The 26,358-nt window shown below is 46.4% G+C and overlaps 1 protein-coding gene across 5 annotated transcripts in view; it reads right to left on the minus strand.

The window, feature by feature from the left end:
- Positions 1-1,882: 1,882 nt before the first annotated feature.
- Positions 1,883-26,358, minus strand: part of LOC140723085 (NACHT, LRR and PYD domains-containing protein 3-like) — a 31,476-nt gene continuing 7,000 nt past the window's right edge. Inside the window, exons 2-10 of one of the 5 annotated variants that reach the window (XR_012097801.1) lie at positions 22,901-22,992; positions 20,910-21,076; positions 16,770-16,835; positions 10,351-12,184; positions 9,161-9,247; positions 8,835-9,005; positions 4,397-4,567; positions 4,074-4,241; positions 1,883-3,909 (exon numbers count right to left, since the gene is read on the minus strand). Coding sequence is in view for 4 of the 5 variants with exons in the window: in XM_073037706.1 (XP_072893807.1) it covers positions 3,822-3,909; positions 4,397-4,567; positions 8,835-9,005; positions 9,161-9,247; positions 10,351-12,184; positions 16,770-16,815 (2,397 nt within the window). In the remaining variant the exon portion in view is untranslated. Of the gene's footprint in view, positions 3,910-4,073; positions 4,242-4,396; positions 4,568-8,834; positions 9,006-9,160; positions 9,248-10,350; positions 12,258-16,769; positions 16,836-20,909; positions 21,077-22,900; positions 22,993-26,358 lie in introns of all 5 variants that reach the window. The other 4 variants (XM_073037708.1, XM_073037706.1, XM_073037709.1 and 1 more) reach the window with 4 other exon arrangements.

A 26,358-nucleotide genomic window follows, 5' to 3' on the forward strand; every position in this document is an offset into this window, starting at 1 on the left:
GCTCTCCCACCATTGTAGAATGGGGCAAACCCTTTTCCTCACCTTCCACTCACTTCCCTCCCTGTTTATTCAATCTCAACTCCTCATTCCTCCTCTCCTTCTCCTCGGTGCCCGATCTCCTGACTCTCCATTTAACCTTCTGCCGACAGCCATTGTGTGACAGTGTGAGACCCTCCTTCCCACTTCCTCCACCACGAAGTGTGTCACTCCCTCTGTTACGTACTCATGACAGTGGTACCCTTGTCACGTGACTGGGGTTGAAGTTATACTGGACTTGAGGTAATGGTCTTGTGATGGTGGAGTGATGTCATTTTCCCGCCAGTAGAGATCATGTGACAGTTTTTTTTTACAGGGTATAAAAGGAAGACCCCACCCTGTCAGGTGGGGCAGTTCGTGGCTGGATTTGCCATGTTGACTTCATGCCACTGCGTGATTTAATGTGATGACGCAGTTTAGTTGAAAAATGAAGTTTTATCTAATGCCTAAAGTTTAAAAGGTCATTTTGCCAGCAGTTTCTTTACAATACTGTTGGTTAAGAATCAGTGGAGAGTGAAGATCGGAGTTCGGGAGTTAAAGATCGAGGAGAATCGATTTTCGACGGTGGAATGGGTTCGACCTTGTGTGATCCTCATTCGGAAAGATTTCGTTGACTGTTCTCGTGTTAATCTCTGCGGGATAGCAGCAAATTGAGGACAGTGTGATAAAGGAAAGGTCAGTGCCTTTACGCCGTTACGTTTCATAAAATTCTTCGTGGGAAGAGTTCAACTTTGGAAACTGAAGGAAAACGACGTGGAAGAGAATTTAAATCACCTTTAAAAGTCTCTCCTTTTAAATGGACTGTGAGCATTTTGAACTTTTGGCATACCACTTTTAAAGAACTGTTTTTGCAACGTCGCTTTAAGAACTGTTAAGCTGCTGCACAGCAGCTGTTTTCCGGTTACATTAGTGTTTGTTTACTTTTGGGGGGTTTGTTTTCAGTGTTTAATAAACGTGTTATTTGTTATAAAAACCCTTGCCTAACTCACATATATTTGTTGCCTGAATACGTAACACCTCACACTCACCATCTTGTCACCCTCCTTCCCAACCCGTCACTCGCAAACCGTTTCCCTCCCTCCCCTCGCTCTCCTCTCCCCGCCATCTCGATGCTCTGCATCGTATGCTGTTTCGGGCCAACCGTTTTACGATGCCAATCTTCACCTCTCCTCATCGCCCTCTGTCTCTCTGTTACCCAGTGTCACTCCCCTACTCACCCCGTCACTCCTGACACCCTCCCCTCTCTGGCCCCTTGTCCTTTCTCCCGTCATCCACCACATCCTGGGTGGTGAACATTTTCTGATGGGAAATTCTGCTCCCGCACCCAATCCCTTCCCTCCGTCGTTGAGTGAGTCGCTCCTCTCTCCCTCTGTTGGGACACTCAACTCTGTCTCATCAGCCCTGGCAGCGTCCCCGACAACCCCCCCCCCCCCGCTACCCCTTGCCTCCGAGCACACCCCCTTCCTTGCAGCTTGTCTTATTTGCGAAGGCATTTGTCACCACCCATTCATCTTCCACTATTGAAATTGTCACTCCCCCACACTCCACATCCTGTCCAATCAGACCACTCCCTCCCATCCCATTACATCCTCTCCCTTCCCATTACATACCATCCCTCTCCCTTCCTGTCGTTTCACTCCTCCTCACCCCGTCTTTGTCTTCTCCATGTCGGCCACCAGTTTGTGACAGGAACTTTCACCCCTCCCCTTTCCGTCCCCTATTGAGTCAGTGACTTCGCTACACTCACCGTCTCATCAGTCCATTCCTCGTCCCGTCACTCCTCTTCCTCCCAAACCCCTCACCCTCCTCCCCAAAGCCCACATGTATATGTGTATGTGTGAATATCTGAGATATATACAATAGTTTATTCAATGACAAAATTATTGGACTTAAAACATATATACAACACCCAGGACTATATAAAACACAAATTAAAATACTGTTATTACAATCAATAACACACTCGATCCTGGGATTGTATCCATGGGCACCGCATGTTCCTTCGCCATAGATTCTGTGTGTGACAGTGGCCACTGTAAGTCAGTGTCTCACTCCATCCCTGGTGGCCACATTAACCAAGGATTCACCCATTTTAAATCAGTGCGTCCCTCCCTCTCTTGTGCTCACTTCTACCAAAGCCGCCACTCTCTCCCCAGCGGCCATTTCAAGTGAAGCTTCGGACATCCCACCTCTCCCGGAAGTTCCCAGAGTCTCCCGCATATTGATATTGGCTCCCTGACACCCGCAAATTATATACAATCTCCCGCAAATCGATTTTTTTGAGAGGGGGAGGGAGAGGGATGGAGAGGGATGGAGCGCTCCATGGCAGAGTATTAAAAAAAAAGAAAATACAAAATGTACTTCACCCCAGACTACACTAAAGTGTACCCCTGCCTAATAGGGGTCAAGAATACTGACAGTGTTGCTCGCTGCACTGTTTGCAACAGTGACTTTTCTATTGCTCATGGTGGGTTAAATCACTGTTGAAGTGAGTTTAACGGGTGTCATTCGTTCATTAGCATAGCTAACGTTATTTAAACTAGCTGGCTGGCTGCTAAGGAGCTACACTATTGCAGACATCCCACCTCTCCCAGGAGTTCCGGGAGTCTCCCGCAAGTTGATGGTGTCTGCTTCCCTGAAATGAGATTTTGCAGGGTGGGATTAATTGAGTGATGGAATGGTGCAGACGGAGCTTCACTGTGTGTTTGGCACTGCAAGTGTGTGATGGGACGGTGTGGAGGGAAATTCACTCTGTGTCTGACCCAGGGAGTGTGTGATGGGATGGTGTGGAGGGAGATTCACTCTGTGTCTGACCCCGGAAGTGTGTGATGGGACCGTGTGGAGGGAGATTCACTCTGTGTCTGACCCTGGGAGTGTGTGATGGGACGATGTGGAGGGAGATTCACTCTGTGTCTGACCCCGGGAGTGTGTGATGGGACGGTGTGGAGGGAGATTCACTCTGTGTCTGACCCCGGGAGTGTGAGATGGGACGGTGTGGAGGGAGGGTCACTCTGTGTCTGACCCTGGGAGTATGTGATGGGATGGTGTGGAGGGAGATTCACTCTGTGTCTGACCCCGGGAGTGTGTCAAGGGACGGTGTGGAGGGAGATTCACTCTGTGTCTGGTCCCGGGTGTGAGTAAATTTACAAATGTAAGTTAAACAACGTGTGAGCTGCTGACGTGTGGGAATAAATAGGTTTCTCCTGACTCACTCACAGTCACACACAATTAACTGACCTGCGACAAGGAGTGACAGTTTCAATAATCAGTCCCGTTTCTCACCCTCACTCTGCATCGGGGAACCGATGATTATAAAATCACACTTCAGGGCCGTGTCCGGGATCGCTGCAGATCCAGGATCACTGCCGAGGGATTTGTCAATTTAACATCATTATATCGGCCAGGCTGCCGAATGCACAGTCCTCAGCAAAGGGAGCAAAAGGATTCTCTCCCGGGATAATCCCACCCCGGGACACCGGTGTCCCAGACTGAGCCCCGGCCCCCGGGCTCTTCCTGTCTTGGTAAATCCCCGGGGTGTCACGTGGGGGAGTCTCGAACACTCACATCCGGCGGAAGCTGCGCCGCCGGACAACAGGCGGAAACACGTCACTGCGGGACCGCTCTGAGCGACACACAGAGCGAGACCTGAGCCGGTTCCATTCAAACCGCTGGGAATCACCCCCGGTGCGCAGCCATTAAAGGTAAGGGCGGGAGTTAAAGGGGCGGGCGGGGAATCGGCCAAATGTCCCCATCCTGCGGGCGGGAATGTTCACACATTCAGATGTTCAGACGGTCACTCTCAGTCCGGGTCTGGGTTCCTGCAGAGATCTCAGTTCCTTCCCCCCTGTTTCACTGAACTGATTCATCCCCAGCCTGAAAGAGATGGAAGAATAAATATGAAATAAACAGATTACACAACAGTGTCAGTAACAGGGGACTGGGGTTAATGTTTCACCAGCACTCACAGACAAATATCACCAGAAAACCCGTGGATCCACTGATATTTTATCACATTGAACATTAACACAAACACTCACTCGATCCGCTCCAGACTCGGGAGGGTCAGTATGAGGCGGCGGAGAGTGGGGACAGATTGGTCTGTCAGTGAGTTTAATCCCAGGTCCAGCTCCGTCAGTGATTGGTTTGTACTGAGAGCGGAAACGAGATCCTTGACACCAGAATCTGTGAGACCGACATTGTGCAGTCTGGAGATGAGAGAGAGTGAGGGTGAAGGACACAGAGAGACAGGAGACGGTACAAATCCACAGTGTTTATCAGTAACACAATTACTGATCACATTAATGTTCAGTGTCAGACACCCAGTGACTGTAAACACAATCTCCCACAGTCTGGTACTTACCACAGTCTCTGTATTTTACACTCTGGGTTCCTCAGAGCCGCAGACACCAGTTTCACTCCTGAATCTCCCAGTTTATTAACACTCAGGTCCAGCTCCATCAGTGATGGGTTTGTACTGAGAGCGAAGATGAGATCATCGGCACTAGAATCTGAGAGACCGACATCCCTCAGCCTGGAGATGAGAGAGAGAGTGAGGGTGAAGGACACAGAGAGACAGGAGATGGTACAAATCTCCAGTGTTTATTAGTAACACAATTACTGATTTTGTTCTTCAGCACAACTATGCAAGTCGGTCAGTGAGAACAGCGAGATGAGTTTAAAAGGGAGACAGATTTACAGAGTGAGCGTCAGAGGAGTGGTTGACAGAGTAGGAAGGCTTTGGATCAATGGGGCTTCGGCGATAAAGGGTCCAGGCGAGGTAGGTTATCTGTTTACAATACAGACAGAGAGTATGTGTGTGAGGCTGGTTTTCTGTGCTCGGTGTCAGATGTGGGAGACGGCAACATCTGCGCCCAGTGTGTTGAGTTGCAGCTCCTTAGGGACCACATTTGGGAACTGGAGATGCAGCTCGATGACTTTGTCTGGTCAGGGAGAGCGAGGAGGTGATAGAGAGGAGTTACAGGCAGGTGGTCGGACCGGGGCCACGGGAGACTGAAGATGTGGGTCGCAGTCAGGAGAGGGAAGGACAAGAGGCAGGTACTAGAGAGTGCCCCTGTGGCTGTACCCCTTGACAATAAGTACTCCTGTTTGAGTACTGCTGGAGGGGGTGACAGCCTGGGGGGTGGGGTGATGAAGCAACAGTGGCCGTGCCTCTGGCACAGAGTCTGGCCCTGTGGTTCAGAAGGGTAGGGAAAGGAAGAGGATGGCAGTAGAGATAGAGGACTCTATAGTTAGGGGGTCAGACAGGCGATTCTTTGAATGCAGGAAAGAAACACAGATGGTAGTTTGACTCCCAGGTGCCAGGGTCCGGGATGTTTCTGATCGCATCCAAGATATCCTGCAGTGGGATGGAGAACCGCCTGAGGTCGTGATACATATTGGTACCAATGACATAGGTAGGAAAAGGGAGGAGGTCCTGAAAACAGACTACAGGGCATTCGGATGTAAGTTGAGAAGCAGGACCTCAAAGGTAGTAATCTCGGGATTACTGCCTGTGCAATGCGACAGTGAGAATAGGAATAGGATGAGGTGGAGGATAAATGCGTGGCTGAGGGATTGGGGCAGGAGGCAGGGATTCAAGTTTCTGGATCATTGGGACCTCTTTTGGAGCAGGTGTGACCTGCACAAAAAGGATGGGTTGTACTTGTATCCCAGGGGGACCAATATCCTGGTGGGGAGATTTGCTAAAGTTATAGGGGAGAGTTTAAACTAGAATTGCTGGGGGGGGGGGGGGGGAGGGAACCAAATTGATGCGACGGAGGACAGGGAGGTTGGCTCAGAAACAGAGAAAATTTGGAGACAGTGCGAGAGGGAGGATAGGCAAGTGATAGAGAATGGAAGCACTCAGTCTGATGGTTTGAGATGTGTCTATTTTAAAGTGAGGTGTATCCTGAATAAAGAGCATGAGCTTAGAGCGTGGATCAGCAATTGCAGCTATGATGTTGTGGCCATTACAGAGACTTGGATGGTGCAGGGACAGGAATGGCTACTTCAAGTGCCAAACTTTAGATGTTTCAGAAAGGATAGGGAGGGAGGCAAAAGAGGTAGGAGCATGACACTGTTGATCAGAGATAGTGTCACGGCTGCAGAAAAGGAGGAAGTTATGCAGGGGTTGTCTATGGAGTCTCTGTGGGTGGAAGTTAGGAACAGGAAGGGGGTCAATAAATCTACTGGTTGTTTTTTTATAGACCACCCAACAGTAACAGGGACATCGAGGAGCAGATAGGGAGACAGATTCCGGCAAGGTCTAATAATAACAAGGATTATAAAGAGTGAGATTTTAATTTCCCAAATATTGACTGGCATCTCCCCAGAGTGAGGGGTTTAGATGGAGTGGAGTTTGTTAGGTGTGTTCAGGAAGGTTTCCTGACACAACATGTAGATAAGCCTACAAGAGGAGAGGCTGTACTTGATCTGGTATTGGGAAATGAACCTGGTCAGGTGTCAGGTCTCTCAGTGGGAGAACATTTTGGAGACAGTGATCAGAATTCTCTCTCTTTTACCATAGCGTAGAGAGGGATAGGAACAGGCAAGTTCGGGAAACCTTTAATTGGAGTAAGGGGAACTATGAGGCTATCAGGCTGGAACTTGTAAGCATAAATTGGAAACTGATGTTCGCAGGGAAACATACCGAAGAAATGTAGAAAATGTTCAGGGGATATTTGCGTGGGGTCCTGAGAAGGTACGTTCCAATGAGACATGGAAAGGATGGTAGGGTACAAGATCCGTGGTGTACAAAGGCCGTTGTAAATCTAGTCAAGAAGAAGAGCTTACGAAAGATTCAAAAAATGAGGTAATGATATGAGTCTGGAAGATTATAAGGCTAGCAGAAAGGAGCTTAAGAATGAAATCAGGAGAGCTAGATGGGGCCATGAGAAGGCCTTGGCGGACAGGATTAAGGAAAACCCCAAATCATTCTGCAAGTATGTGAAGAGCAAGAGATTAAGATATGAGAGAATAGGGGGAATTAAGTGTGACAATGGAAAAGTGCGTATGGAACCGGAGAAAATAGTGGAGGTATTTAATGAATCATTTGCTTCAGTATTTATGACGGTAACGGACCTTGGCAATTGTAGGGGTGACTTGCAGTGGACTGAAAAGCTTGAGAATGTAGATATTAAGAAAGAGGATGTGCTGGAGCGTTTGTAAAGCTTCAAGTTGGATAGGTCACCGGGAGATGACAGGATGTACCCAGGCTACTGTGGGAAGTGAGTGAGGAGATTGCTGAGCCTCTGGCAATGATCTCTGCATCATCAATGAGGACGGGAGAGGCTCTGGAGGATTGGAGGGTCGCGGATGTTGTTCCCTTATTCAGAAAAGGGAGTAGGGATAGCCCAGAAAATTATAGGCTAGTGAGTCTTAAAGTCATCAACTAAGTAGATGGAGAAGATCCTGAGGGGTAGGATTTATGAACATCTGGAGAGGCAAAATATGATTAGGAATAGTCAACATGGCTTTGTCAACGGCAGGTCGTGCCTTACAAACTTGATTGAATTTTTTGAGAATGTGACTAAGCACATTAATGAAGGAAAAGCAGTAGATGTAGTGTATATGGGTTTTGGCAAGGCATTTGATAAGGTACCCCATGCAAGGCTTATTGAGAAAGTAAGGAGGCATGGGATCCAAGGGGACGTTGCTTTGTGGATCCAGAACTGGCTTGCCAACAGAAGGCAAAGAGTGGTTGTAGACGGGTCATATTCTGCATTGAGGTCGGTGACCAGTGATGTGCCTCAGAGATCTGTTCTGGGACACTCAATCTTTGTGATTTTTATAAATGACCTGGATGAGGAAGTGGAGGGATAGGTTAGTAAATTTGCTGATGACACGAAGGTTAGTGGTGTTATGGATAGTGTGGAGGGCTGTCAGAGGTTACAGCGGGGCATTGATAGGATGCAAAACTGTGCTGAGAAGTGGTAGATGGAGTTCAACCCAAATAAGTGTGAGGTGGTTCATTTTGGTAGGTCAAATATGATGGCAGACTCTTGGCAGTGGAGGATCAGAGGGATCTTGGGTTCTGAGTCCATAGGTCACTCAAAGCTGCTACGCAGGTTGACTCTGTAGTTAAAAAGGCATACGGTATATTGGCTTTAATCAGACATGGGATTGAGTTTAAGAGCCGAGAGGTAATGCTGCAGCTATATAGAACCCTGGTCAGACCCCACTTGGAGTATTGTGCTCAATTCTGGTCGCCTCACTATAGGAAGGATGTGGAAACCATAGAAAGGGTGCAGAGGAGATTTAGAAGGATGTTGCCTGGATTGGGGAGTATGCCTTATCAGGATAGTTTGAGTGAACTTGGCCTTTTCTCTTGGAGTGACAGAAGATGAGAGGTGACTCGATAGAAGTGTACAAGATAATGAGAGGCATTGATTGTGTGGATAGTCAGAGGCTTTTCCCCAGGGCTGAACTGGCTAGAATGACAGGGCATATTTTTAAGGCACTTGGAAGCAGGTGCCTTATATCAGAAGATATCAGGGGTAAGTTTCTAACAGAGAGAGTACTGAGTGCATAGAGTGGGCTCCCGGCAGCAGCAGTGGAGGTGGAAACGATAGAGTCTTTAAGAGACTCCTGGATGGCTACATGGAGCCCAGAATAATAGAGGGCTATGGTAAAGCCTAGGTAGTTCTCAGGTAGGGACATGTTCGGCACAGCTTTGTGAGCTGAAGGGCCTGTATTGTTCTGTAGGTTTTCTACGTTTCTTTGTTTCTACTGATCACATTAATGTTCAGTGTCAGACACCCAGTGACTGTAAACACAATCTCCCACAGTCTGGTACTTACCCCAGTTTCTGTATTTTACACTCCGGGTTCCTCAGAGCGTCAGACACCAGTTTCACTCCTGAATCTCCCAGTTTATTACCACTCAGGTTCAGCTCCATCAGTGATGAGTTTGTACTAAGAGCGGTGGTGATGTCCTCGGCACCAGAATCTGTGAGACCGACATTGTGCAGCCTGGAGGTGAAAGAGAGTGAGGGTGAAGGACACAGAGAGACAGGATAAGGTACAAATCCCCAGTGTTTATCAGTAACACAATTACTGATCACATTAATGTTCAGTGTCAGACACCCAGTGACTGTAAACACAATCTCCCACAGTCTGGCACTTACCACAGTTTCTGTATTTTACACTCCGGGTTCCTCAGAGCCGCAGACACCAGTTTCACTCCTGAATCTCCCAGTTTGTTCTGCCCTAGTCTAAACACAAACAGACAAATTGATGAACAAAGTGATTCCAACCATGGTTCTGAGGGAATTTCTCTCACTCGGATATTTCAGGAAACATTAAACCCTTCAGTAAATCACTGATCATAGTTCCCATCACTGTCAATGTCCTTCACTGCCCAACTCCAGGGGATTCACCTAACATCAGTAATTTAGTCTGTCAGTGTGACCCTGTAAACTCCACATATTCCGTCTCATTCCCCGAAGGTTAGAAAACTGTTCCTGATGTGAGAGGGTCAGAAGGAGCAGGTTTGAAGAGTGAAAGTCTCACAGTGAGGAAGATTTGTGTGTGGGAAAGTGTCGATGGGAGATGGTGGAAGTGAACTCACCTGAGGAAAAGGGATAGGAAGAGAAAATCTGCAGGAGGAAGGAGAATGGGAAAGATACCCCAAAGGAGGAAGGAGAAGGGGTCCAACAGATGGAAGGAGGGGAGATCCCACAGGAGGAAGATAGGTCCACAGGAGGGTACCGTTGGGAAAAGATAAAACAACAAGACGAGATTTCAAAAATAGATTGTATGGGAGGGGTGTGTCTGAACTGTGGCCCACAATCGGGAGAGGAGATGCACCCATGGGTTCTGGGTATCTGGTAGTGAGCACAGTCACACAGGTGGACTGATGGTGATAGTCACACACGGGGAAGGACAGGGGAAGACAATCTCACAATGGTATTTCTTTCCTTCTCACTAGGACAGTCTGCTGACGGTCTCTTGTCCCACACCGGGAAGGGGGTGTGAATCTCTGACCCACCTGCCACAGTCAGTGTCGGTCTGGGTGTCAGTAACAGTGAGAAGGAACATTGTCAATGTACGTGTCACAGACAGCGAGAAACACGGCCATTCCTGTGATTTACTACCATTAAACCAATGGCCGTTGTTCACTGATCTGATGAAGTCTCCAACATCCCTTCACAAGGAACCACAGAACCCTCCCATCCTTGGGGAATTATTGATCGATACCCTGGCATTTGTCACAATTCTTTACAATCTGATTTACTAGTTTTACCCAAATCCCTTTACAGTGAAGCAACACAATGGAACAGTTTCACAGTTCAGAGTGAGAGATAAATCAAGTTACCTCAACTCCTGGCACTTGTGCAGCCCGGGTCCCAGCCGCTGGATTCCTTCACACTGAATGTGGCAGAGAGCCAGATCGAGGTGCTTTATTGTATCACAGAGTCTGATGGCATGAGACAGGACCGTGCAGTCAATCGGGGTCAGTGTCATTCCACGGAATGAAAATGTTTCCACAGATCCCAGTGCGGCCTGAGCCAGTCCCCGATTCTGAGACTCAAACAGGTAGTGCAATGTGTTCAGGAGGCTCCTTTTACCAGCTTCACTCTCTGTGTTTCCCATCTGGCGTTTAACCTCCTCCTTCACCCAGTCAATCACCCGGCAGGTTGTTTCATGAGGAAATGGACCCAGAAACTCCTCCAAGCCCCGAGCTGTCATTGGAGAGGAGAGACCAGCAACAAAACGGAGAAATACCTCAAATCGCCCATCTGTCGTGTTGTGGGCTTCAGTGAGGAATTTCAGGATATCCCCGGGATGTGGATTCAGGAATTGTGCGACTGCAGCTACAAACTCTTGGACGGTGAGGTGTGGGAATGTGTACACCACACTCCGGGCAGAATCTTCTCTCTCCAAAAGCTCCATCAGGAACCCGGACAGGAACTGGGAAGGCTGCAGACTGAACTTGATCAAATCTCCATCTGTAAACACAATCTTCTGCTCGGACACTCCTCTGAAGGCCATCTGACCAACACTGAGTAACACATCACGGGGGTTCTCAATCTCACGGCCGTGGTTTTTCAGGATGTTGTAAATATAGTAGGAGTACAGTTGGGTGATGGTCTTGGGAACTCGCTGCGGGTCCCTGACTCTTTGTGTGAAGAAGGGGCCCAGTGCCAGAGCGAGGATCCAGCAGTAGGAGGGGTTGTAGCTCATGGTGTACAGGATCTCGTTCTCCTTCACGTGTTTGAAAACAGCTGCTGCCACTGTCTGATCTTCAAAATACCTGATGAAATACTCCTTCCGTTTCTCACCAGAAAATCCCAGGATTTCAGCCCAGACACCGATCTTTGCCTTTTCCAACAAATGTAACGCAGTGGGACGGGTGGTCACCAGCACTGAACACCCTGGGAGAAGCTTGCCCTGGATTAAACTGTACACAATGTCAGACACTTCACACCACCACTCGGGATCTGGGCACTGGTGCTTGGGTTCTGTATCTCTCCGAATGTCAGCAAAATCGATTCTGTGTTTGAATTCATCCAAACCATCGAATATAAACAGCAATCCCTCTGGGTTCTTCCAGACCTCTCTCAGGATATTCCCAAAGTAAGGATACTGATCCAGAATCAGTTCCTTCAGGTTTATTCTACAGTTAATGGAGTTTAAATCTCGGAATTTGAAACTGAAGACAAACTGGAACTGTTGGTATATTTTCCCTGTGGCCCAGTCATAAACAATCTTTTGTACCATTGTTGTTTTGCCAATTCCTGGGACTCCGGCCACTGCTGCCGAACTCCCAGATTTGGATTGTGCGAAGAATCTTTTCATTTTGTCCCAAAAACTATGTGAGTAACTATTATGAAACAGATGAGCAATCCGGATTTTTTCCAGCTTTGCATGGAGATGGTTCTCTCTCCACTCCTCATGGTCTCTGCCTCTTACTAGCAGCTCGTGTTCCACCAGTGTCCGATCTCGAACAGGATAAATGACTGTGAGCTCAGCGTATCGATCAACCAGTTGGAAAACCTTCACCTTCTCCCTCATCAGGATCGTGTTCACTCTCAGTGTGTCAGTTTGTGCCCGCAGAGTCTCCCTGTGTTTCTGTTGAACATCTTCCATGGGAACAGACAGTGGACAAACTGTTAGATGTCTCAACTCAGAACTCAGTATTTCAGTACCTAAGAATGGACAGGATGGACAGAAATTGGTTGTCAATGCCAGATCTGATGAACACGGAACACTCACGGATTTCTGCTAATAAAAAACAACTTGTTAAAGACATTGTTTGGGTGAAATTAAGAGCTCGGAGACAGAGTGTCTAAAAATGGATGATGGCACAGAAACATTTCGGATCTGATTCAGATTCGCTGATAAAGGCTCAGCTCTCCCCTCTATTCATAGTTTGCAGATTCCCCAGTGTTTCTTATTCTCTGATCTGGTACGTGAACACAGGCAATACACCCACACCACATTCACAATATCCTGAAAAGGGAGGGTGCGCAGTCAGAAGTCGTGACACATATTGTTACCAATGACATAGGGAAAAGAAAAGGAGGATGTCTGGAAAACAGAACATAGGGAGACCAGTGGGAATGACGGCAGAGCAGAGATGACTGAAGTTTCTGGGAATAGTTCACAAGGCGCAGTGTAGATGTGGCCCACAGAGGAACAAGTTCTCAAATGGCAGGTGCAGGCAACCATGGTTGACAAAAGACGTTAAGGATGGCATAAAAGCCAAGGAGGGGGCATATAAGTTAGCAAAAGTGAGTGGAAAATTGGATGAATGGAAAACTTTTAAAATCCATCACAAGACAACAAAACAAGCTATAAGAGGGAAACGATGAAATATGAGGGCAGCCCAGACAAAAGTATAAAGCAGGATCATAAACACTTTATCCAGTAATATAAAGAGTAAAAGGGAGGTGACAGTTGATATTGGACAACTGGAAAATGATGTTGGTGAGATAGTAATAGGGGACATAGATAAACGCAATTGGTTCTTCGCATATGTCTTCACTGTGGAAGATGCTAGCGGTGTGCAGTGGTCCGCGTGTGACGGGCAGTAGGAGTGAGTGCCATTGCTATTACAAAACAAAAAGTGTTAGGCATACTGAAATGTCTTAAGTGTAAAGGGGGGTTTCTTCTTTTTCTTTGTTACTGTGTATGTAATCAAAATGGCGTCTTTGTTTTGTTAAAAGTAGGAATTCTGGCGCCTTTGTGAAAAGTAGGAATGCTGGCGTCTTTGTTATGATAAGTGCTGGAAGCTTGTTTGGGACTGTAAACTGATTGTTGGTGGGATTTTGGGGAGTCGGCGCGATGGAGTGAGAGAGAGAGGACGGGATGCTGGAAGCTGGGCGACGGAACGGACCCCGAGCGGGGGTCCCCGGCCCAAGGTTTTCGGTGAGGAGAGGAGACGGAGATAGAGGAGTGTGGAGCGTCTGGTCGGCCACCGTGGGTGGTCCCAGGAGGCGGGTCGAGGAGTTCGGAGGGGATCGAATGCCAGAAGACTTCAGTAATTGAGCTCCAACGGTTGTGCACGAAGTGGTTTGGACTTTGATAAGTTTGGCGCCTTTTCTTTTTTTTTCTTCATATATACTGTATCATTAGTAATCGCTTAGTTATAGTAATCTTTATAAATTGTACTCATTTAATCGCATAAGGTGTACTGTCTGTTTTTTGGGCGAGGCGGGGACATCACACAGCATCCACACCAGCTGATTACCCAGTTTGGCGGGGCCGAAGGCTGCTCCCCCTAGACTAGAACGAGCTGAGCGAGCCTGAGGCGACCCAGGGTTTACATTGTGGGGTGCTCGTCCGGGATTGATTTCTGTGGAAGCTGTGTGATCGCCCTCTTTAAATTATGTCTGCAGCGAAGAGCTGGTGTGCCTTTGTGGGTGTGTGATTGCCGGTTATCTCTGCATGTGTGTTGGGTGGGGTGGCTGCTGTTGGTAGCCCGGAGGTCATTGTTCGAGTTCCGACTAGCGCTGACGAAAAGGTGGTGGGGCCATGGGCTGTCCATGCTGTTAAGAGAGCAAGGAAGGTCTGGTTGGAATGTTTCAGCAGTGGTGGGCTCCGCCCGGTTGTTGGAATAATGTCCAGCCCTAAAGGGGCAGAGCAGACCTCTCAGTTGTTGGGTGAGTGGCAGTGCTTGGCTGATGGAAAGCGACCGGGATTGGTTGAAAGTTTGAGTAGGTGGGCTGTCGGGCGCAATTATCACGAAGTGACAGCTGCCAGTTCTGGGAAAGTGTGGGAAAATGCGTGTGGTTCGACTGGAAGTCAAATGCCGCAGCTGGGGGGCTTATCATATCGTGGCAGGAGATTGGTGGGAAGTTTTTAGGGTATCCCTTTTGGTTAGGAAGGCAGATAAATTGCTTGCGGAGCCAGGGGGATCTGTCAAGGGGATCAGTTGTTCCGTTGATTCGAGAGGTGTTGGGAAACTTAGAGGAGGCCCAGTGGGGGAACGGCTTGGGTTCTCTGGGGGAGCACGTTCCCAGCAATGTACCAAGGAACTCCCGCAAGGAACAGACCCTATTCCTGAAGGCTTAGAGGGACCACGCACTCAGGTGTTGTTACGGATGGATGGAAGTCAAGTTAAAGCCATCCTCGGCACCGGGGTACCGGTTAAGTTGCTGTACAGTTTGTTTTATAACCGTTTTTGGAAGCCTTTACCCTTGACGACATTGACGGCACTGGAGATTTGGGGTACCAGCGCTGGTGATTATAAAGACGACGGTTGTGGGTCAGTGAAAATGGAGTTCTTAGAGGCAAATGTGGAGGTGACTGAGGTTCGTGAATTGTTAATGCTGATGTGTCCGGACCCTGTTGTAGAATGAGTTTGAGTGATGCCTGAGGCGACCCAGGGGTTACAGGTAAATAAGTCACCTGGGCCAGAATGACTCCATCCCAGAGTCTTGAGAGAGGTTGCCTGAGAGATGCAGGTGCATTGGTCATGATCTTTCAAGAATCACTGGAGGATTGCAAATGTCACTCCACTCTTTCAGAAGGGAGGAAGGCATAAGAAGGGAAATTGTAGGCCAGTTGGCCAAATCTCAGTGGTTGGGAAGGTGTTGGAGTCTCTTATTAAGGTTGAGTTTTCGAGATACCTGGAGACTAATGACAAAATAAGTCAAAGTTAGCATAGCTTCTGTAAAGGGAAATTATGCCTGACAAACCTGTTCTTCGAGGAAGTGACAAGCAGGGTGGACAAAGGAGTCAGTGGATGCGACTGACTTGGATTTTCAGAAGCCATTTGGTAAAGTGCCACATATGAGACTGCTGATCAAGATAAAGCCATGTGGTGTTACAGGAACGATATTGCGGAATGGCCGTCAGGCAGCAGGGAGCGAGTGGGAATAAAAGGGGCCTTTTTTCTGGTTGGCTGTCTGTGACTAGAAGTTTTCCTCAGGGTCAGTATTGGACCGCTACTTCTCACATTGTTTGCCATGATTTAAATAATGGAATTTGTGGCTTTGTGGCATATATTGCAGACGATACAAAGATAGGTGGAGGGGTAGGTAGCACTGAGGAAGCAGAAAATGTAGACAAATTGGAAGAATAGGAAAAAAAGTGGCAGATTGAATACAGGGTTGGGAAATGTATGATAATGCATATTGATGAAATGAACAATAGTGTAGAGCATTATCTAAATGGGAGGAAGGTCCAAACATCAGAGGTGCAGAGGAACTTAGGATTCATCCAGCAAGTTTCCCAGATGGTTAATTTACAGGTCGGGTCTGTTCTAAAGAAGGCAAATGCAATGTTGGCATTTATTTCAAGCGGAATTGAATAAAAAAACAAGGAGATAATGCTGAGCATTTATAAGACACTAGTCAGGCCGCACCTGGAGTATTGTCAACAGTTTTGGGACCCATATCTCAGAACAGATGTGTTATAACTGGAGAGACTCTAGAGGAGATTCACGTGGATGATTCCAGGAATGAAGGGGTTACCATAAAAGGGGGATTTTAGGTAACTTTGGGCTGTACTCACTGGAATATAGAAGAATTCGGGGGGATCTCTTTGAAACAAACTGAATGTTGAAAGACTCAGTTAGGGTGGATGTGTAGAGAATGTTTTTTATGGTGGGGGTGTACAGAACTAGAGGGCACAGCCTCAAATTTGAGGGCGAACTTTAGAACAGGTAAGGAGGATTTTTTTTAGCTAGAGAGTAGTGAATCTGTGGAATTCTCTGTCACAGATTCCCATGGAGGCCGAGTCCATGGGTATATTTAATGCAGAAGTTCTTATTCGGTCAGGGCATCAAAGGATATGGCGAGATAGCAGGTGTATGGGGTTGAAATGGATCCGGGATCAGCAAAGAAGGAATGGCAGAGCAGACTCGATGGGCTGAATGGCCTAATTCTGTTCCCATGACTTGTGGTCTTATGGAGGAATAACCGCAAATCTCAGCTTCAGTTTGGATTCGAGATGTGAGATTTCCCTTGCTGGATCTGGGTGCTCCAATTGGAATGGTTTGGCATTAGTTTTGTCAAATATTCGGCTCTAGGGTAAGGGAAACATCGAGGTTTAACCTCAGCTCGACGGGAATGTCTGTTCATAAGTCTCATCGTGGCTCTGGGTGCACAGCCCGAGGCCCCGAAAGGTGCCAGGTGTTGTGACAAATGCATTTGGTTACCTGTCCTGCAGTCACAGCAACAAAATCCTGTCTCCCAGACCCTGACAGTCTCCAAACAGTCGGCCAAAACAGGTATTCAGTCTCTGAGAGTGAAATAAAGACTTTGAGATATCTGTTCCATCGCTTACCTTTCAGATGCGTGGGCACTTCAGATAAACCCCGCTCAGTGTCCATGTAGGCGATCCGGCCGTCACCTGTTCAAACAGATTAACCTGCATTAAGTCTGTTCCGTGTAATACTGTAAATTCATCAGCATTGACATCTGTAACACACAGTGTATTGTTCACCGTACCACGTTCCCGTATTTCATTCAATATTCTGCTCAGCTTCGGTAAATGGTGATGTAGTTTCACAAAGGATTCCCACATCATCCTCCCAGCCCCAGAGCCCTTCTCCATCACCAGATCCAGGAGGAGTTTGGAAGCGCCCGCTCGGTTTCCCTTCTCCGCGAGCTCAGTCACTCTCTGTAATGAACAATGGGGAATATATTGAGGAGCGGAGGGATGGGCACAAATCTACCCTGAGCATGGACTGACCCAGCACATTCTGCTCGCCACAGATCACTAAGAGACATTGAAGTGTTCATAGCGGGAGAAAGATTTTAAAAGAAGTGAGCAAGGTCAGTCATTACCTTCTGAATGCCAGAGATTGCAGGGAATCATCCACTTGGCAAGTTTTAAGCAGAGCACACCCTAGCGTGAGTGAGTCAGAGATAGAGTGGGGAGTTGAGGCTTTGTGTCAGAGAGGTTTCAGTGAGGAGAGGCGGAGGCTTGGGTAGATTTTAGATAGTATTTTCCCGTCATTTTAATGGTTAGAACAGTGAGAATACCAGGCAGGATAGTGGAATGCTCTTCATATGGGGTGTGGCAAGGCAGGGAGACCTGCAGTGTCCCTGACCTTCAGGAATTGCATCCAGCTGCAGCTTCTTACAGACTGTGCTCAGGAATTGGAGCTGGAGCTGGATGAACCCAGGATAATTCATGAGGCTGAGAGGTTGACTGACAGGCTTTACAGGGAGGGAACTATACCCAAGGCACAGGACACAGGTAACTAAGTCACCGTCAGCGGGAGGGGAGGGGGATGTGAAGGAAGGGGATATAGACAGCCACTGCAGGAAACCCCTCTATAACAGGTATGCGGCTTACAGTTGCGGGGTATGACCTAGCAGAGGAAAGCCATGGCGATTATGCCTCTGGCAATGAGTTTGGTTTTGTGACTCAGAAGGAGTGAGAAGAGTGAACTGCACTAACAGGGGAATTCAATGGTTAGAACAGACAGGAGGTTCTTTTGACGAGAACAATATTTCTGGATGGTGTGTTGTCACGGCCAGTGATACCTCGCGTCGACTCTGAAGCTTTCTTAAGGACACGGTGAGCAGCCGGTGGTCGTGGTCCACGCTGGTACCAATGACAAGAGTAGGAAGTGTGACGAGGTCCTGCAAAGTGAGTTCATGGAGTTAGATGATAAGCTGAAGCGCAGGATCTCCAGGGTTGTGTTCTCAGGATTGCTACCCTTACCACGGGTTACGAGAGAAGCGGGCTCATACTGTGAGTTTTACTTTAAGAGCACCTGAGTGAGACAGGACTATGACGTCAGTCACAAGTTGCAGCGACCTGCTGCAGACTTAAACCCATGGGGAGTGGGAGAGGGGGGAGAGAGAGAACCAACACACAGTTAAGTTATGTTTAATTTGTTTAAGTTACTATAATTTGTTACTAATAAAGAGAGTGGTTTTAACAGTAAAACCCAACTCACTGTATAATCTATTGTGACTGGTATGTAACACATGTGCTAGTGAGGCCTGAAATAGGATGATAATACAGTTTAACGTGTGGCTGACGAGATGGTGCATGACCGAGGCTTCAGATGTTTGGATGTTAGGGCTCTCTTCCAAGGAAGCTGGGACTTGGTCACACGTGATCGTTTTGCACTGGAGGCGGATTGATACCCTTGCAGGAAGAGTTGTTAGCGCTGCATGGGGAGGAAGAGGTGTTGAATTAAAGGGGGCAAAAAAGAACAAGAGTGGATAGTGAAGTGGGTATATGGGTAAGATGTTGTTAAGCCGACATACAAACTCAGGAAACTAAAGGATGAGTATCGTGAAACTTTTTATTCCAAAATGTGTATTATTTCAATGAAAGGAGTACTGTAGGAAAGACAGATCAGCCTAGCGCGTGGATCAGCACTTTGAGTTACAGCATTAATGTGATTTTGTTGGAGGAGGTGCAGGACTGGCAGTTCAGCATTCCAGGGTTCCGTTGTGTTAGTCACGGTTCGATAGAGCGGGAGGGATAACAGATGGAGGGGTGGCATAACTAGTCAGAGAAAATGTCACTGGATTGCTCAGACAGGACAAACTGGATCGCTGGTCCAATGAGACTACATGGGTGAAACTACGGAACAAGAAAGGGATGACCACGTTAGTGGGATTATATTATAGAGCACCCAATAGTCAACGGGATTTAGAGCAACAAATACGCAGGGAGATCACAGAAACAAGAAACACAAGATTCTGATGGTAGACAATTAACTTTCCATTTAGTGACTGACACACCGAGTTAAAGGGCTGGATGGGATAGTGCAGGTCAAATGTGACCAGGGAAGTTTCTGTAACCAATATATTCAGGTCACAACTGGAGAGAGCGCATTCTGGGCAAGGCAGGGCAAGCGACAGAGGTGTGTGCAGAGGAACAGTTCGGATCTGGTATAGAAATTTAAAAAGTCCGATGGGGAAGTATTGGAGAATAGCTAATATTGTTCTGCTGTTTGAAAAGGCTGTAAGAATAAGCCAAGAAATTACAGGTTGTTGAGCCTAACAGCAGTAGTGGTAAAGTTATTGGCAGGTATTCTGAGGGACTGGATATGAGCATTTGGATAGGCAAGAATTCTTTAGGGATTATCAACACTGATTTGTACCTGGCATATCCTGTCTGACCAATCTTATGGTTTCTCGAGGACGTTACCAAGCGAGTAATGAAGGCAAGTGAGTGGATGTTGTCTACATGGACTTCAGCAAGGCCTTTGACAACTTGAAGGAGAACATTTTCATTCAGAGGCTGGTGAGAGTGTGGATCGAACTGCCACTGTTAGTGGTATATGTGCATTGGATTTGAACCATTTAAAAACAATTCGGGTAAGTACGTGAGTGGGAGGGGTATAGATATCTCTAGTCGGCGTGCAGATCAATGCGACTAGGCTTATAATAGGTCAGTGTGGAGTTAATGGGCTGAAGAGCCTGTTGCTGTACTGTAGAGTTCGATGACTGTGGCCAAGTCAAACTATGACAGGGTCACGGGGATAAACTCTGGTGAATCGCAGCAGGTACACAATTAACTGCCAGGCTCCATGAGGGTCCAGTGTCAGCCTACAGCTGGGAACTGGCAGTAAGGAGCAGACAGCAATTGTAGGACTTTTGTGCATGTGCGACAGACCAAAGTCAAATGGTAGTAATGCAGAGAAGGAAGTTTGAATTAAAATTGTTAGCTGTCTTGTGTGGAATGTTAGGGTTAGGGATAATGCGTGGATCTTCACTAAAATTCAGTCTGGTGAGCAATAGGTGAATGTGTCCCAGTAACACATTAGAAATTAGAAAGACGGTTCTTGGTAATTCCGTGTTAGCTGCAGATGCTTGGACTATTTTCAATTGTATTATTTTGCAGGTCCCAGTGTTAACAGTATATGCTGTGGTAATTCCAAACTCCAAATGGAACAGTCACAAGGAATAGAAGGTAACTGAACTGTGAGGCATGTTGCAATATTTGATCAAATGCAAGCGGGTCAGTACTTGAAAAGAGAGACATTATTCAGTACTGCCTGTTCAGTTGATGATGGGGTTGATGGTAGACTCCGGAAATGAGCTGAGAATTAAGTCACTATATATTTAACTTGTGGGAAACCCAGGGGTAATCAAGAGAGTCTGATGAATGGCCATTAAGGTCGAGCATTGGGAACATGATGAGATGTCAGACTGAGTGGTGTAAAGTGGTTCCCTGTCCACTTGCAATGTCCGGCAAGAGTCACATCACTAAATTCACCTCTTAATCATTGTCTGTATCCTACCCTGTCTAAAAGTGAATGTGTTCAGAAATATGGACAGAGGCTTGTATTGGTTAATAAAAGTTCACAGTTTCTGCAAACGAAAATTCTTTTCATGATGTTGACCACAAGCATTGCAGGATTTTCATAGCCCAGAGGTGCCGGTACACCGGTTCTGTTGGTCTGTGATTGATTCAGTAGAATCTACCGTCAGTCTATGTTCTTCCACTTACGTGATACTCCCGGTCATTGAAATGATGACCATGTGTTAACATGAAGCTGACTCCCTCCACACCCTCCTCAATCGCCTGCTCCAGTCGCTCCATGTAGAATCTCGTCAACCGGAACAGTTGGTGATCATCACAGTTTGACAGGAAGGCAGAGATTGTGGAGTTCAGATCTGTAGTTGGTCAGAGAACATAAAATAGTAGAGTGTACCATGCGGATGCAGACACAATGCCAATTTAAACCAATCCCATCTTCAGGAACATGGTGAATATCCCTCTGTTCCCGGCCTACACATGAGTTCAAACACTTCTCAGACGCTGCTGAGTATCTGTTTCCAGTCCATCCCTCGGCAGCTCATTCCAGACACCAATCACTCTCTGTGGGAAACATGCATCCTAAATCCCCTTTAAACTTTACTCTCTAATCTTAAACCTATTAATTCCAGTGCTGATATTTGCACCGAGTCACAGACTATCAAACTTTGCTATGCCCCTGATAAATGTATGAATTCTCTGAGATTGAGGCCTCAGTCTCCGTCACTCCAGATAAAGCAATCCAAGCTTGATCGACCTCTCCCGGAAGCCAATATTCTGTAATCATGGTGAAACTCGTCTGCACCCTCGCCCGAGCCTCCGCATCATTATTGTGATGTGGTTACCAGATTTGTGCACAAAGCTGAGATTGTCTCTTAACCAGCATTCATCCAGTTACAGCACAACTTTAAAAATACAGACTCACACATCAGCTTGTCGTAAGCATGCTACCAATTGTGTTGCCACTTTCATGGAGCTATGCACATCCATCAAAGGACCCGTCCGTACATCAGCCTTCCTAACAGTCCCAGCATTCACTGCACACATTGCTCACGAACTTGACCTCCCAAGGTGCAACTCCTCACATTTGCCCAAATTAACTGTACTTGGTGACTCTCTATTCATATTTCTAATTGGATGCTGAACATTTTGACAACAGTCCCAAACTTACACAACTCCGCCGACTCTGTAAATCGACGAATCACTCCACCTATGTGATTCTATGTGTGTGTGTGTGTGTGTGTGTGTGTGTGTGTATAATTATTTTGAGTAATACATAGTCTATTATTAAGTTATTTACATACACACGACACATAACAAGCCAGTGATCCTTGCAGAGACTACTGGTCACAGACCTTCACCCAGAAGAGTGATCCTCCTGTCCTGACTCTATTTTATGTGACCAAGACAACATTGAAATCAATGTACAAAGCTTCCGCTGAAGATTCCTCAACCCGCATCGTCGATTGTTGACTTCCCTCTATAGATGCTGCCTGACCTGCTGAGCTCCTCCACCATTTTGTGCGTTGCCCTCTCTACTTACCCTCTTGTTTTATTTTAACCTTATTTTCCAAGGACATTCATTGCCTCGGTAGCCCCGCCAAATTCCCTGTGTAAAATTTCTCGTGTTCACTGTCTCCCACACCCAGCCCGCTCTCCCACAATAGACCGTTCCTTAACTCTGCCATGGAAAACAAAACACCGGGAAACTCCCCTCACCTCCATTGAGCAACAACCTGGAAATCCGGGGAGAATTCACACTGCCCTTCCAAAAGCGAAAACACCATCTGTTTCTCTCACTGGCTGTAGGAGGCATTTCCCACATCAGGGCGTACCAAATACTGATGGAAATTCTGTCTGTTCCCTGGACTGTTACATTGCCCGCTGTTGTATTCCTGTCTGAGTTTCACCCATACCCACTGTACTTTCAGGAGCTTCCTCTCCTTTCACTCAGGTGAAGATTTGCACGGTGAGCGGAGTGATTCGACCATTCCCCTTGTTATGTCTCTGCGCTGGACTGGGTGAATTGTTCTATTGTTCAAGGTTGCTTTACCAGTAGGATCAATGATGGCAGTTTTGCTGTGTCCCTTTAGCTCCCAAGTTTATTCCTCTGAACTACTGATGATTTGACTACAAGTGTACCATGACAACAGTTTTAATGAGAAAGAGCCCAGTGAACATACCTGTGTCCATTTTGACTCTGACTGACGTTGGTTAATTTTCCTCTTCTTGTCTGCCGTCCGGGTGGAAGAAAGCACCACCTGCTGGCGATTACCTGCATCACACCAATAAAAAAGTATGCAAACAGGAGGAAATCTGCAGATGCTGGAAATTCAAACAACAACACACAAAATGCTGGTAAAACACAGCAGGCTAGGCAGCATCTATAGGGATGCTATAGATGCTGCCTAGCCTGCTGTGTTCTACTAATAAAAAAGTATGAGTCCGTTACTCTGCCTTTCACATTTAAAATACTTCTGTAAGGTCGCTGCTCAGACTCCCACATTCCAGGGAGTAAAGACATAAAGTGGCCATCCTCTCCCCAGAACTGAAGCCTCTGGCCCTGACAACCTACTCGCAAATCTCTCCACTCTTTCCACTTTAACCATGCATTTTCAAACATATAGCGGCTAGAACGATACTTTGCACTGCAAACACAGTCTCACCAACGACTCACCAATGGCACCATAGTGGTTAACACAACTCTTTACAGTTCGAACGACCGGGTTGCAATTCCCGCCGCTCTCAGTAAGAGTTTGCAGGTTCTCACCGGCTTTCCTCCAGGTGATCCAGCTGCCACCTGCCACCCACCCCCAGTCCCAAGAAGCACTGGTAGGGTGGTTAGTTGGTCATTGCAAATTGCCCTGTGACAAGACTAGGATCAAACTGGGAGACTCAATGGGCAGTGTAGCTTGCTGTATCTCCATAAAAAATAAATTAAATCATATCGCAACTCCTGCACTCAGTGCCCTGACTGTTAAAGGACAGTGTAGTAAACACCTCTTCACCACCACTTGTCACCGCACTGAGCGAAGTGTGCACTTAAACTCATCAATCCCTCTTGTCTCTGACAATCTCAGACCAGGAGCTACTTGTGGCAATATTCTGAATGAAACTGAAGTGCACCAGGAAAACCAAGCAAAGTTTCATGTTGACAGCATCACTCAGGAATAGTGGCATGCATACGTTTGGGCACCCCTGGTCAAAATTTCTGTTACTGTGAATATCTAAACGAGTAAAAGATGACCTGATTTCCAAAAGGCATAAAGTTAAAGATGACACATTTCTTTAATATTTTAAGCAAGATAATTTTTTTATTTCCATCGTTATACAGTTTCAAAATAACAAAAAAGGAATAGGGCCCGAAGCACAAGTTTGGGCACCCTGCATGGTCAGTACTTAGTAACACCCCCTTTGGCAAGTATTACAGCTTGTAAACGCTTTCTGTAGCCAGCTAAGAGTCTTTCAATTCTTGTTTGGGGTATCTTCCCGCATTCTTCCTTGCAAAAGGCTTCTAGTTCTGTGAGATTCTTGGGCTGCCTTGCATGCACTGTTCTTTTGAAGTCTATCAACAGATTTTGGATGATGTTTAGGTCAGGGGATTGTGAGGGCCATGGCAAAATCTTCAGCTTGTGCCTCTTGAGGTAGACCATTGTGGATATTCAGGAATGTTTAGGATCATTATCCTGTTGTAGAAGACATTCTCTTTTCATCTTCAGCATTTTTATAGACAGTGTGATGTTTGCTTCCAGAATTTGCTGGTATTTAAATGAATTCGTTTTTCCCTCTACCAGTGAAATGTTCCCCGTGCCACTGGCTGCAACACAAGCCCAAAGCATGATTGATCCACACCCGTGCTTAACAGTTGGAGAGGTGTTCTATTCATGGAATTCTGCACCCGTTTTTCTCCAAACATACCTTTGCTCATTGCAGCCAAGAAGTTCTATTTTAACTTCATCAGTGCACAGGACTTGTTTCCAAAATGTATCAGGCTTGTTTAGATGTTCCTTTGCAAACTTCTGATGCTGAATTTTATGGTCAGGATGCAGGAAAGGTTTTCTTCTGATGACTCTTCCATGAAGGTCATATTTGTGCAGGTGCCGCTGCACAGTAGAACAGTGCACCACCACTCCAGAGTCTGATAAATCTTCCTGAACATCTTCGGCAGTAAAACGGTGTTTTACATTTGCTTTTCTAGAAATCCTATGAGCAGTTCTCTCAGAAAGTTTTTTTTGTCTTCCAGACCTCAACTTGACCTCCACTGTTCCTGTTATCTGCCATTTCTTAATTATATTATGAACTGAGGAAATAGCTACCAGAAAACACTTTGCTATCTTCCTACAGCCTTCTCCTGCTTTATTTTGATTTTCAGAGTGCTAGGCAGCCTTGTTGGGACAAGGTTTGAGGAGTCAGGGTATTTATAAAGTTTTGATATTTGCATCTCTTGGTCTTACTTAATGAATGACTGTGAACAAGCCATAGCCCTAACAAGCTAATTAAGGTCTGAGACCTTGGTAAAAGTTATCTGTCAGCTCAAATCTCTTGGGGTGCCCAAATGTTTGCTTGGTGCTCCTTTCCTTTTCTCACTCTAACATTGTACAAAACAGAAATAATACACTAATCTTGCTTAAAATGTTGAAAAGAATGTTTCATCTTTAACTTTATGACTTTTGGAGATCAGTTCATCTTCGACTCAGTTAACTACTGACAGTAACAGAAATTTTGACCAGGGGTGCCCAAACTTTTGCATGTCACTGTATGAAGTGCAGGTGAAGAATAGATTGATGGATTAAAGCTGGTGGAGAGGAAGCCACAAGAGCTATCAATAGAAGTAAGGAGCATTATACAAGAGGAGCCGACAAAATTATTGCAAACAGAAAGAAGACCAGGAAAGCAAAATGGATTTCTGCAGGAGCTGCACGGAGAAGAGAAGTAAAGGCCAATGGAAACTGGAACAAATACCTCCAAATGAACACAACTTTCAAGAAGATAGAAAGGAGAGATAAGGAGACTTACTTAAAGGAGCGATGCAATGAAGCTGAAGAGAACAACCGAATTGAAAAACAAGAGATCTATTCAAGAAGATTAGAGAAACCAAAGGAACATTTCATGCAAAAATAAGTATAGTAAAAGACAAAGAAGGGGAGGCCATTACAGAAGCAAAGACATCAAAAAGAGATGGCAGGAATACACAGAAGAATTGTACAGGAAATATCCCAACAGCGAAGACAGCTGCACTGACTCCCTCGTCGATCTAGAGCCGAGCATTCTGGAAAGTGAAGTCAAATGGGCGATAGAAAATATTGCCAATAATAAGGCTGCAGGATGTGACAGGATTCCAGTTGAATTGTTTAAAACTTTTAAAGGTGATGATGGAAAAGTGTTGCATGCAGTTTGACAGCAGATCTGGTAAACCTAACAATGGCCTTTAGACTGGAAAGAAAACAGTTTATATCCCAAACTCCAAGAAGGGAAATGTAAAGGAATGGTCAAATTACCAAACAATTTCACATGGTAGCAAGGTAATACTAAAGATCACACAAGTAGGACTCCAGCAATATATGGAACGAGAAAAGCTGGATGTACAGGCTGATATTAGAAGAGACAGAGGCACCAGACACAAAATTGCTGGACAATAGAG

The sequence above is a fragment of the Hemitrygon akajei genome, unplaced genomic scaffold (genome assembly GCF_048418815.1).
Source record: "Hemitrygon akajei unplaced genomic scaffold, sHemAka1.3 Scf000100, whole genome shotgun sequence".
Lineage (NCBI taxonomy): Eukaryota > Metazoa > Chordata > Chondrichthyes > Myliobatiformes > Dasyatidae > Hemitrygon > Hemitrygon akajei.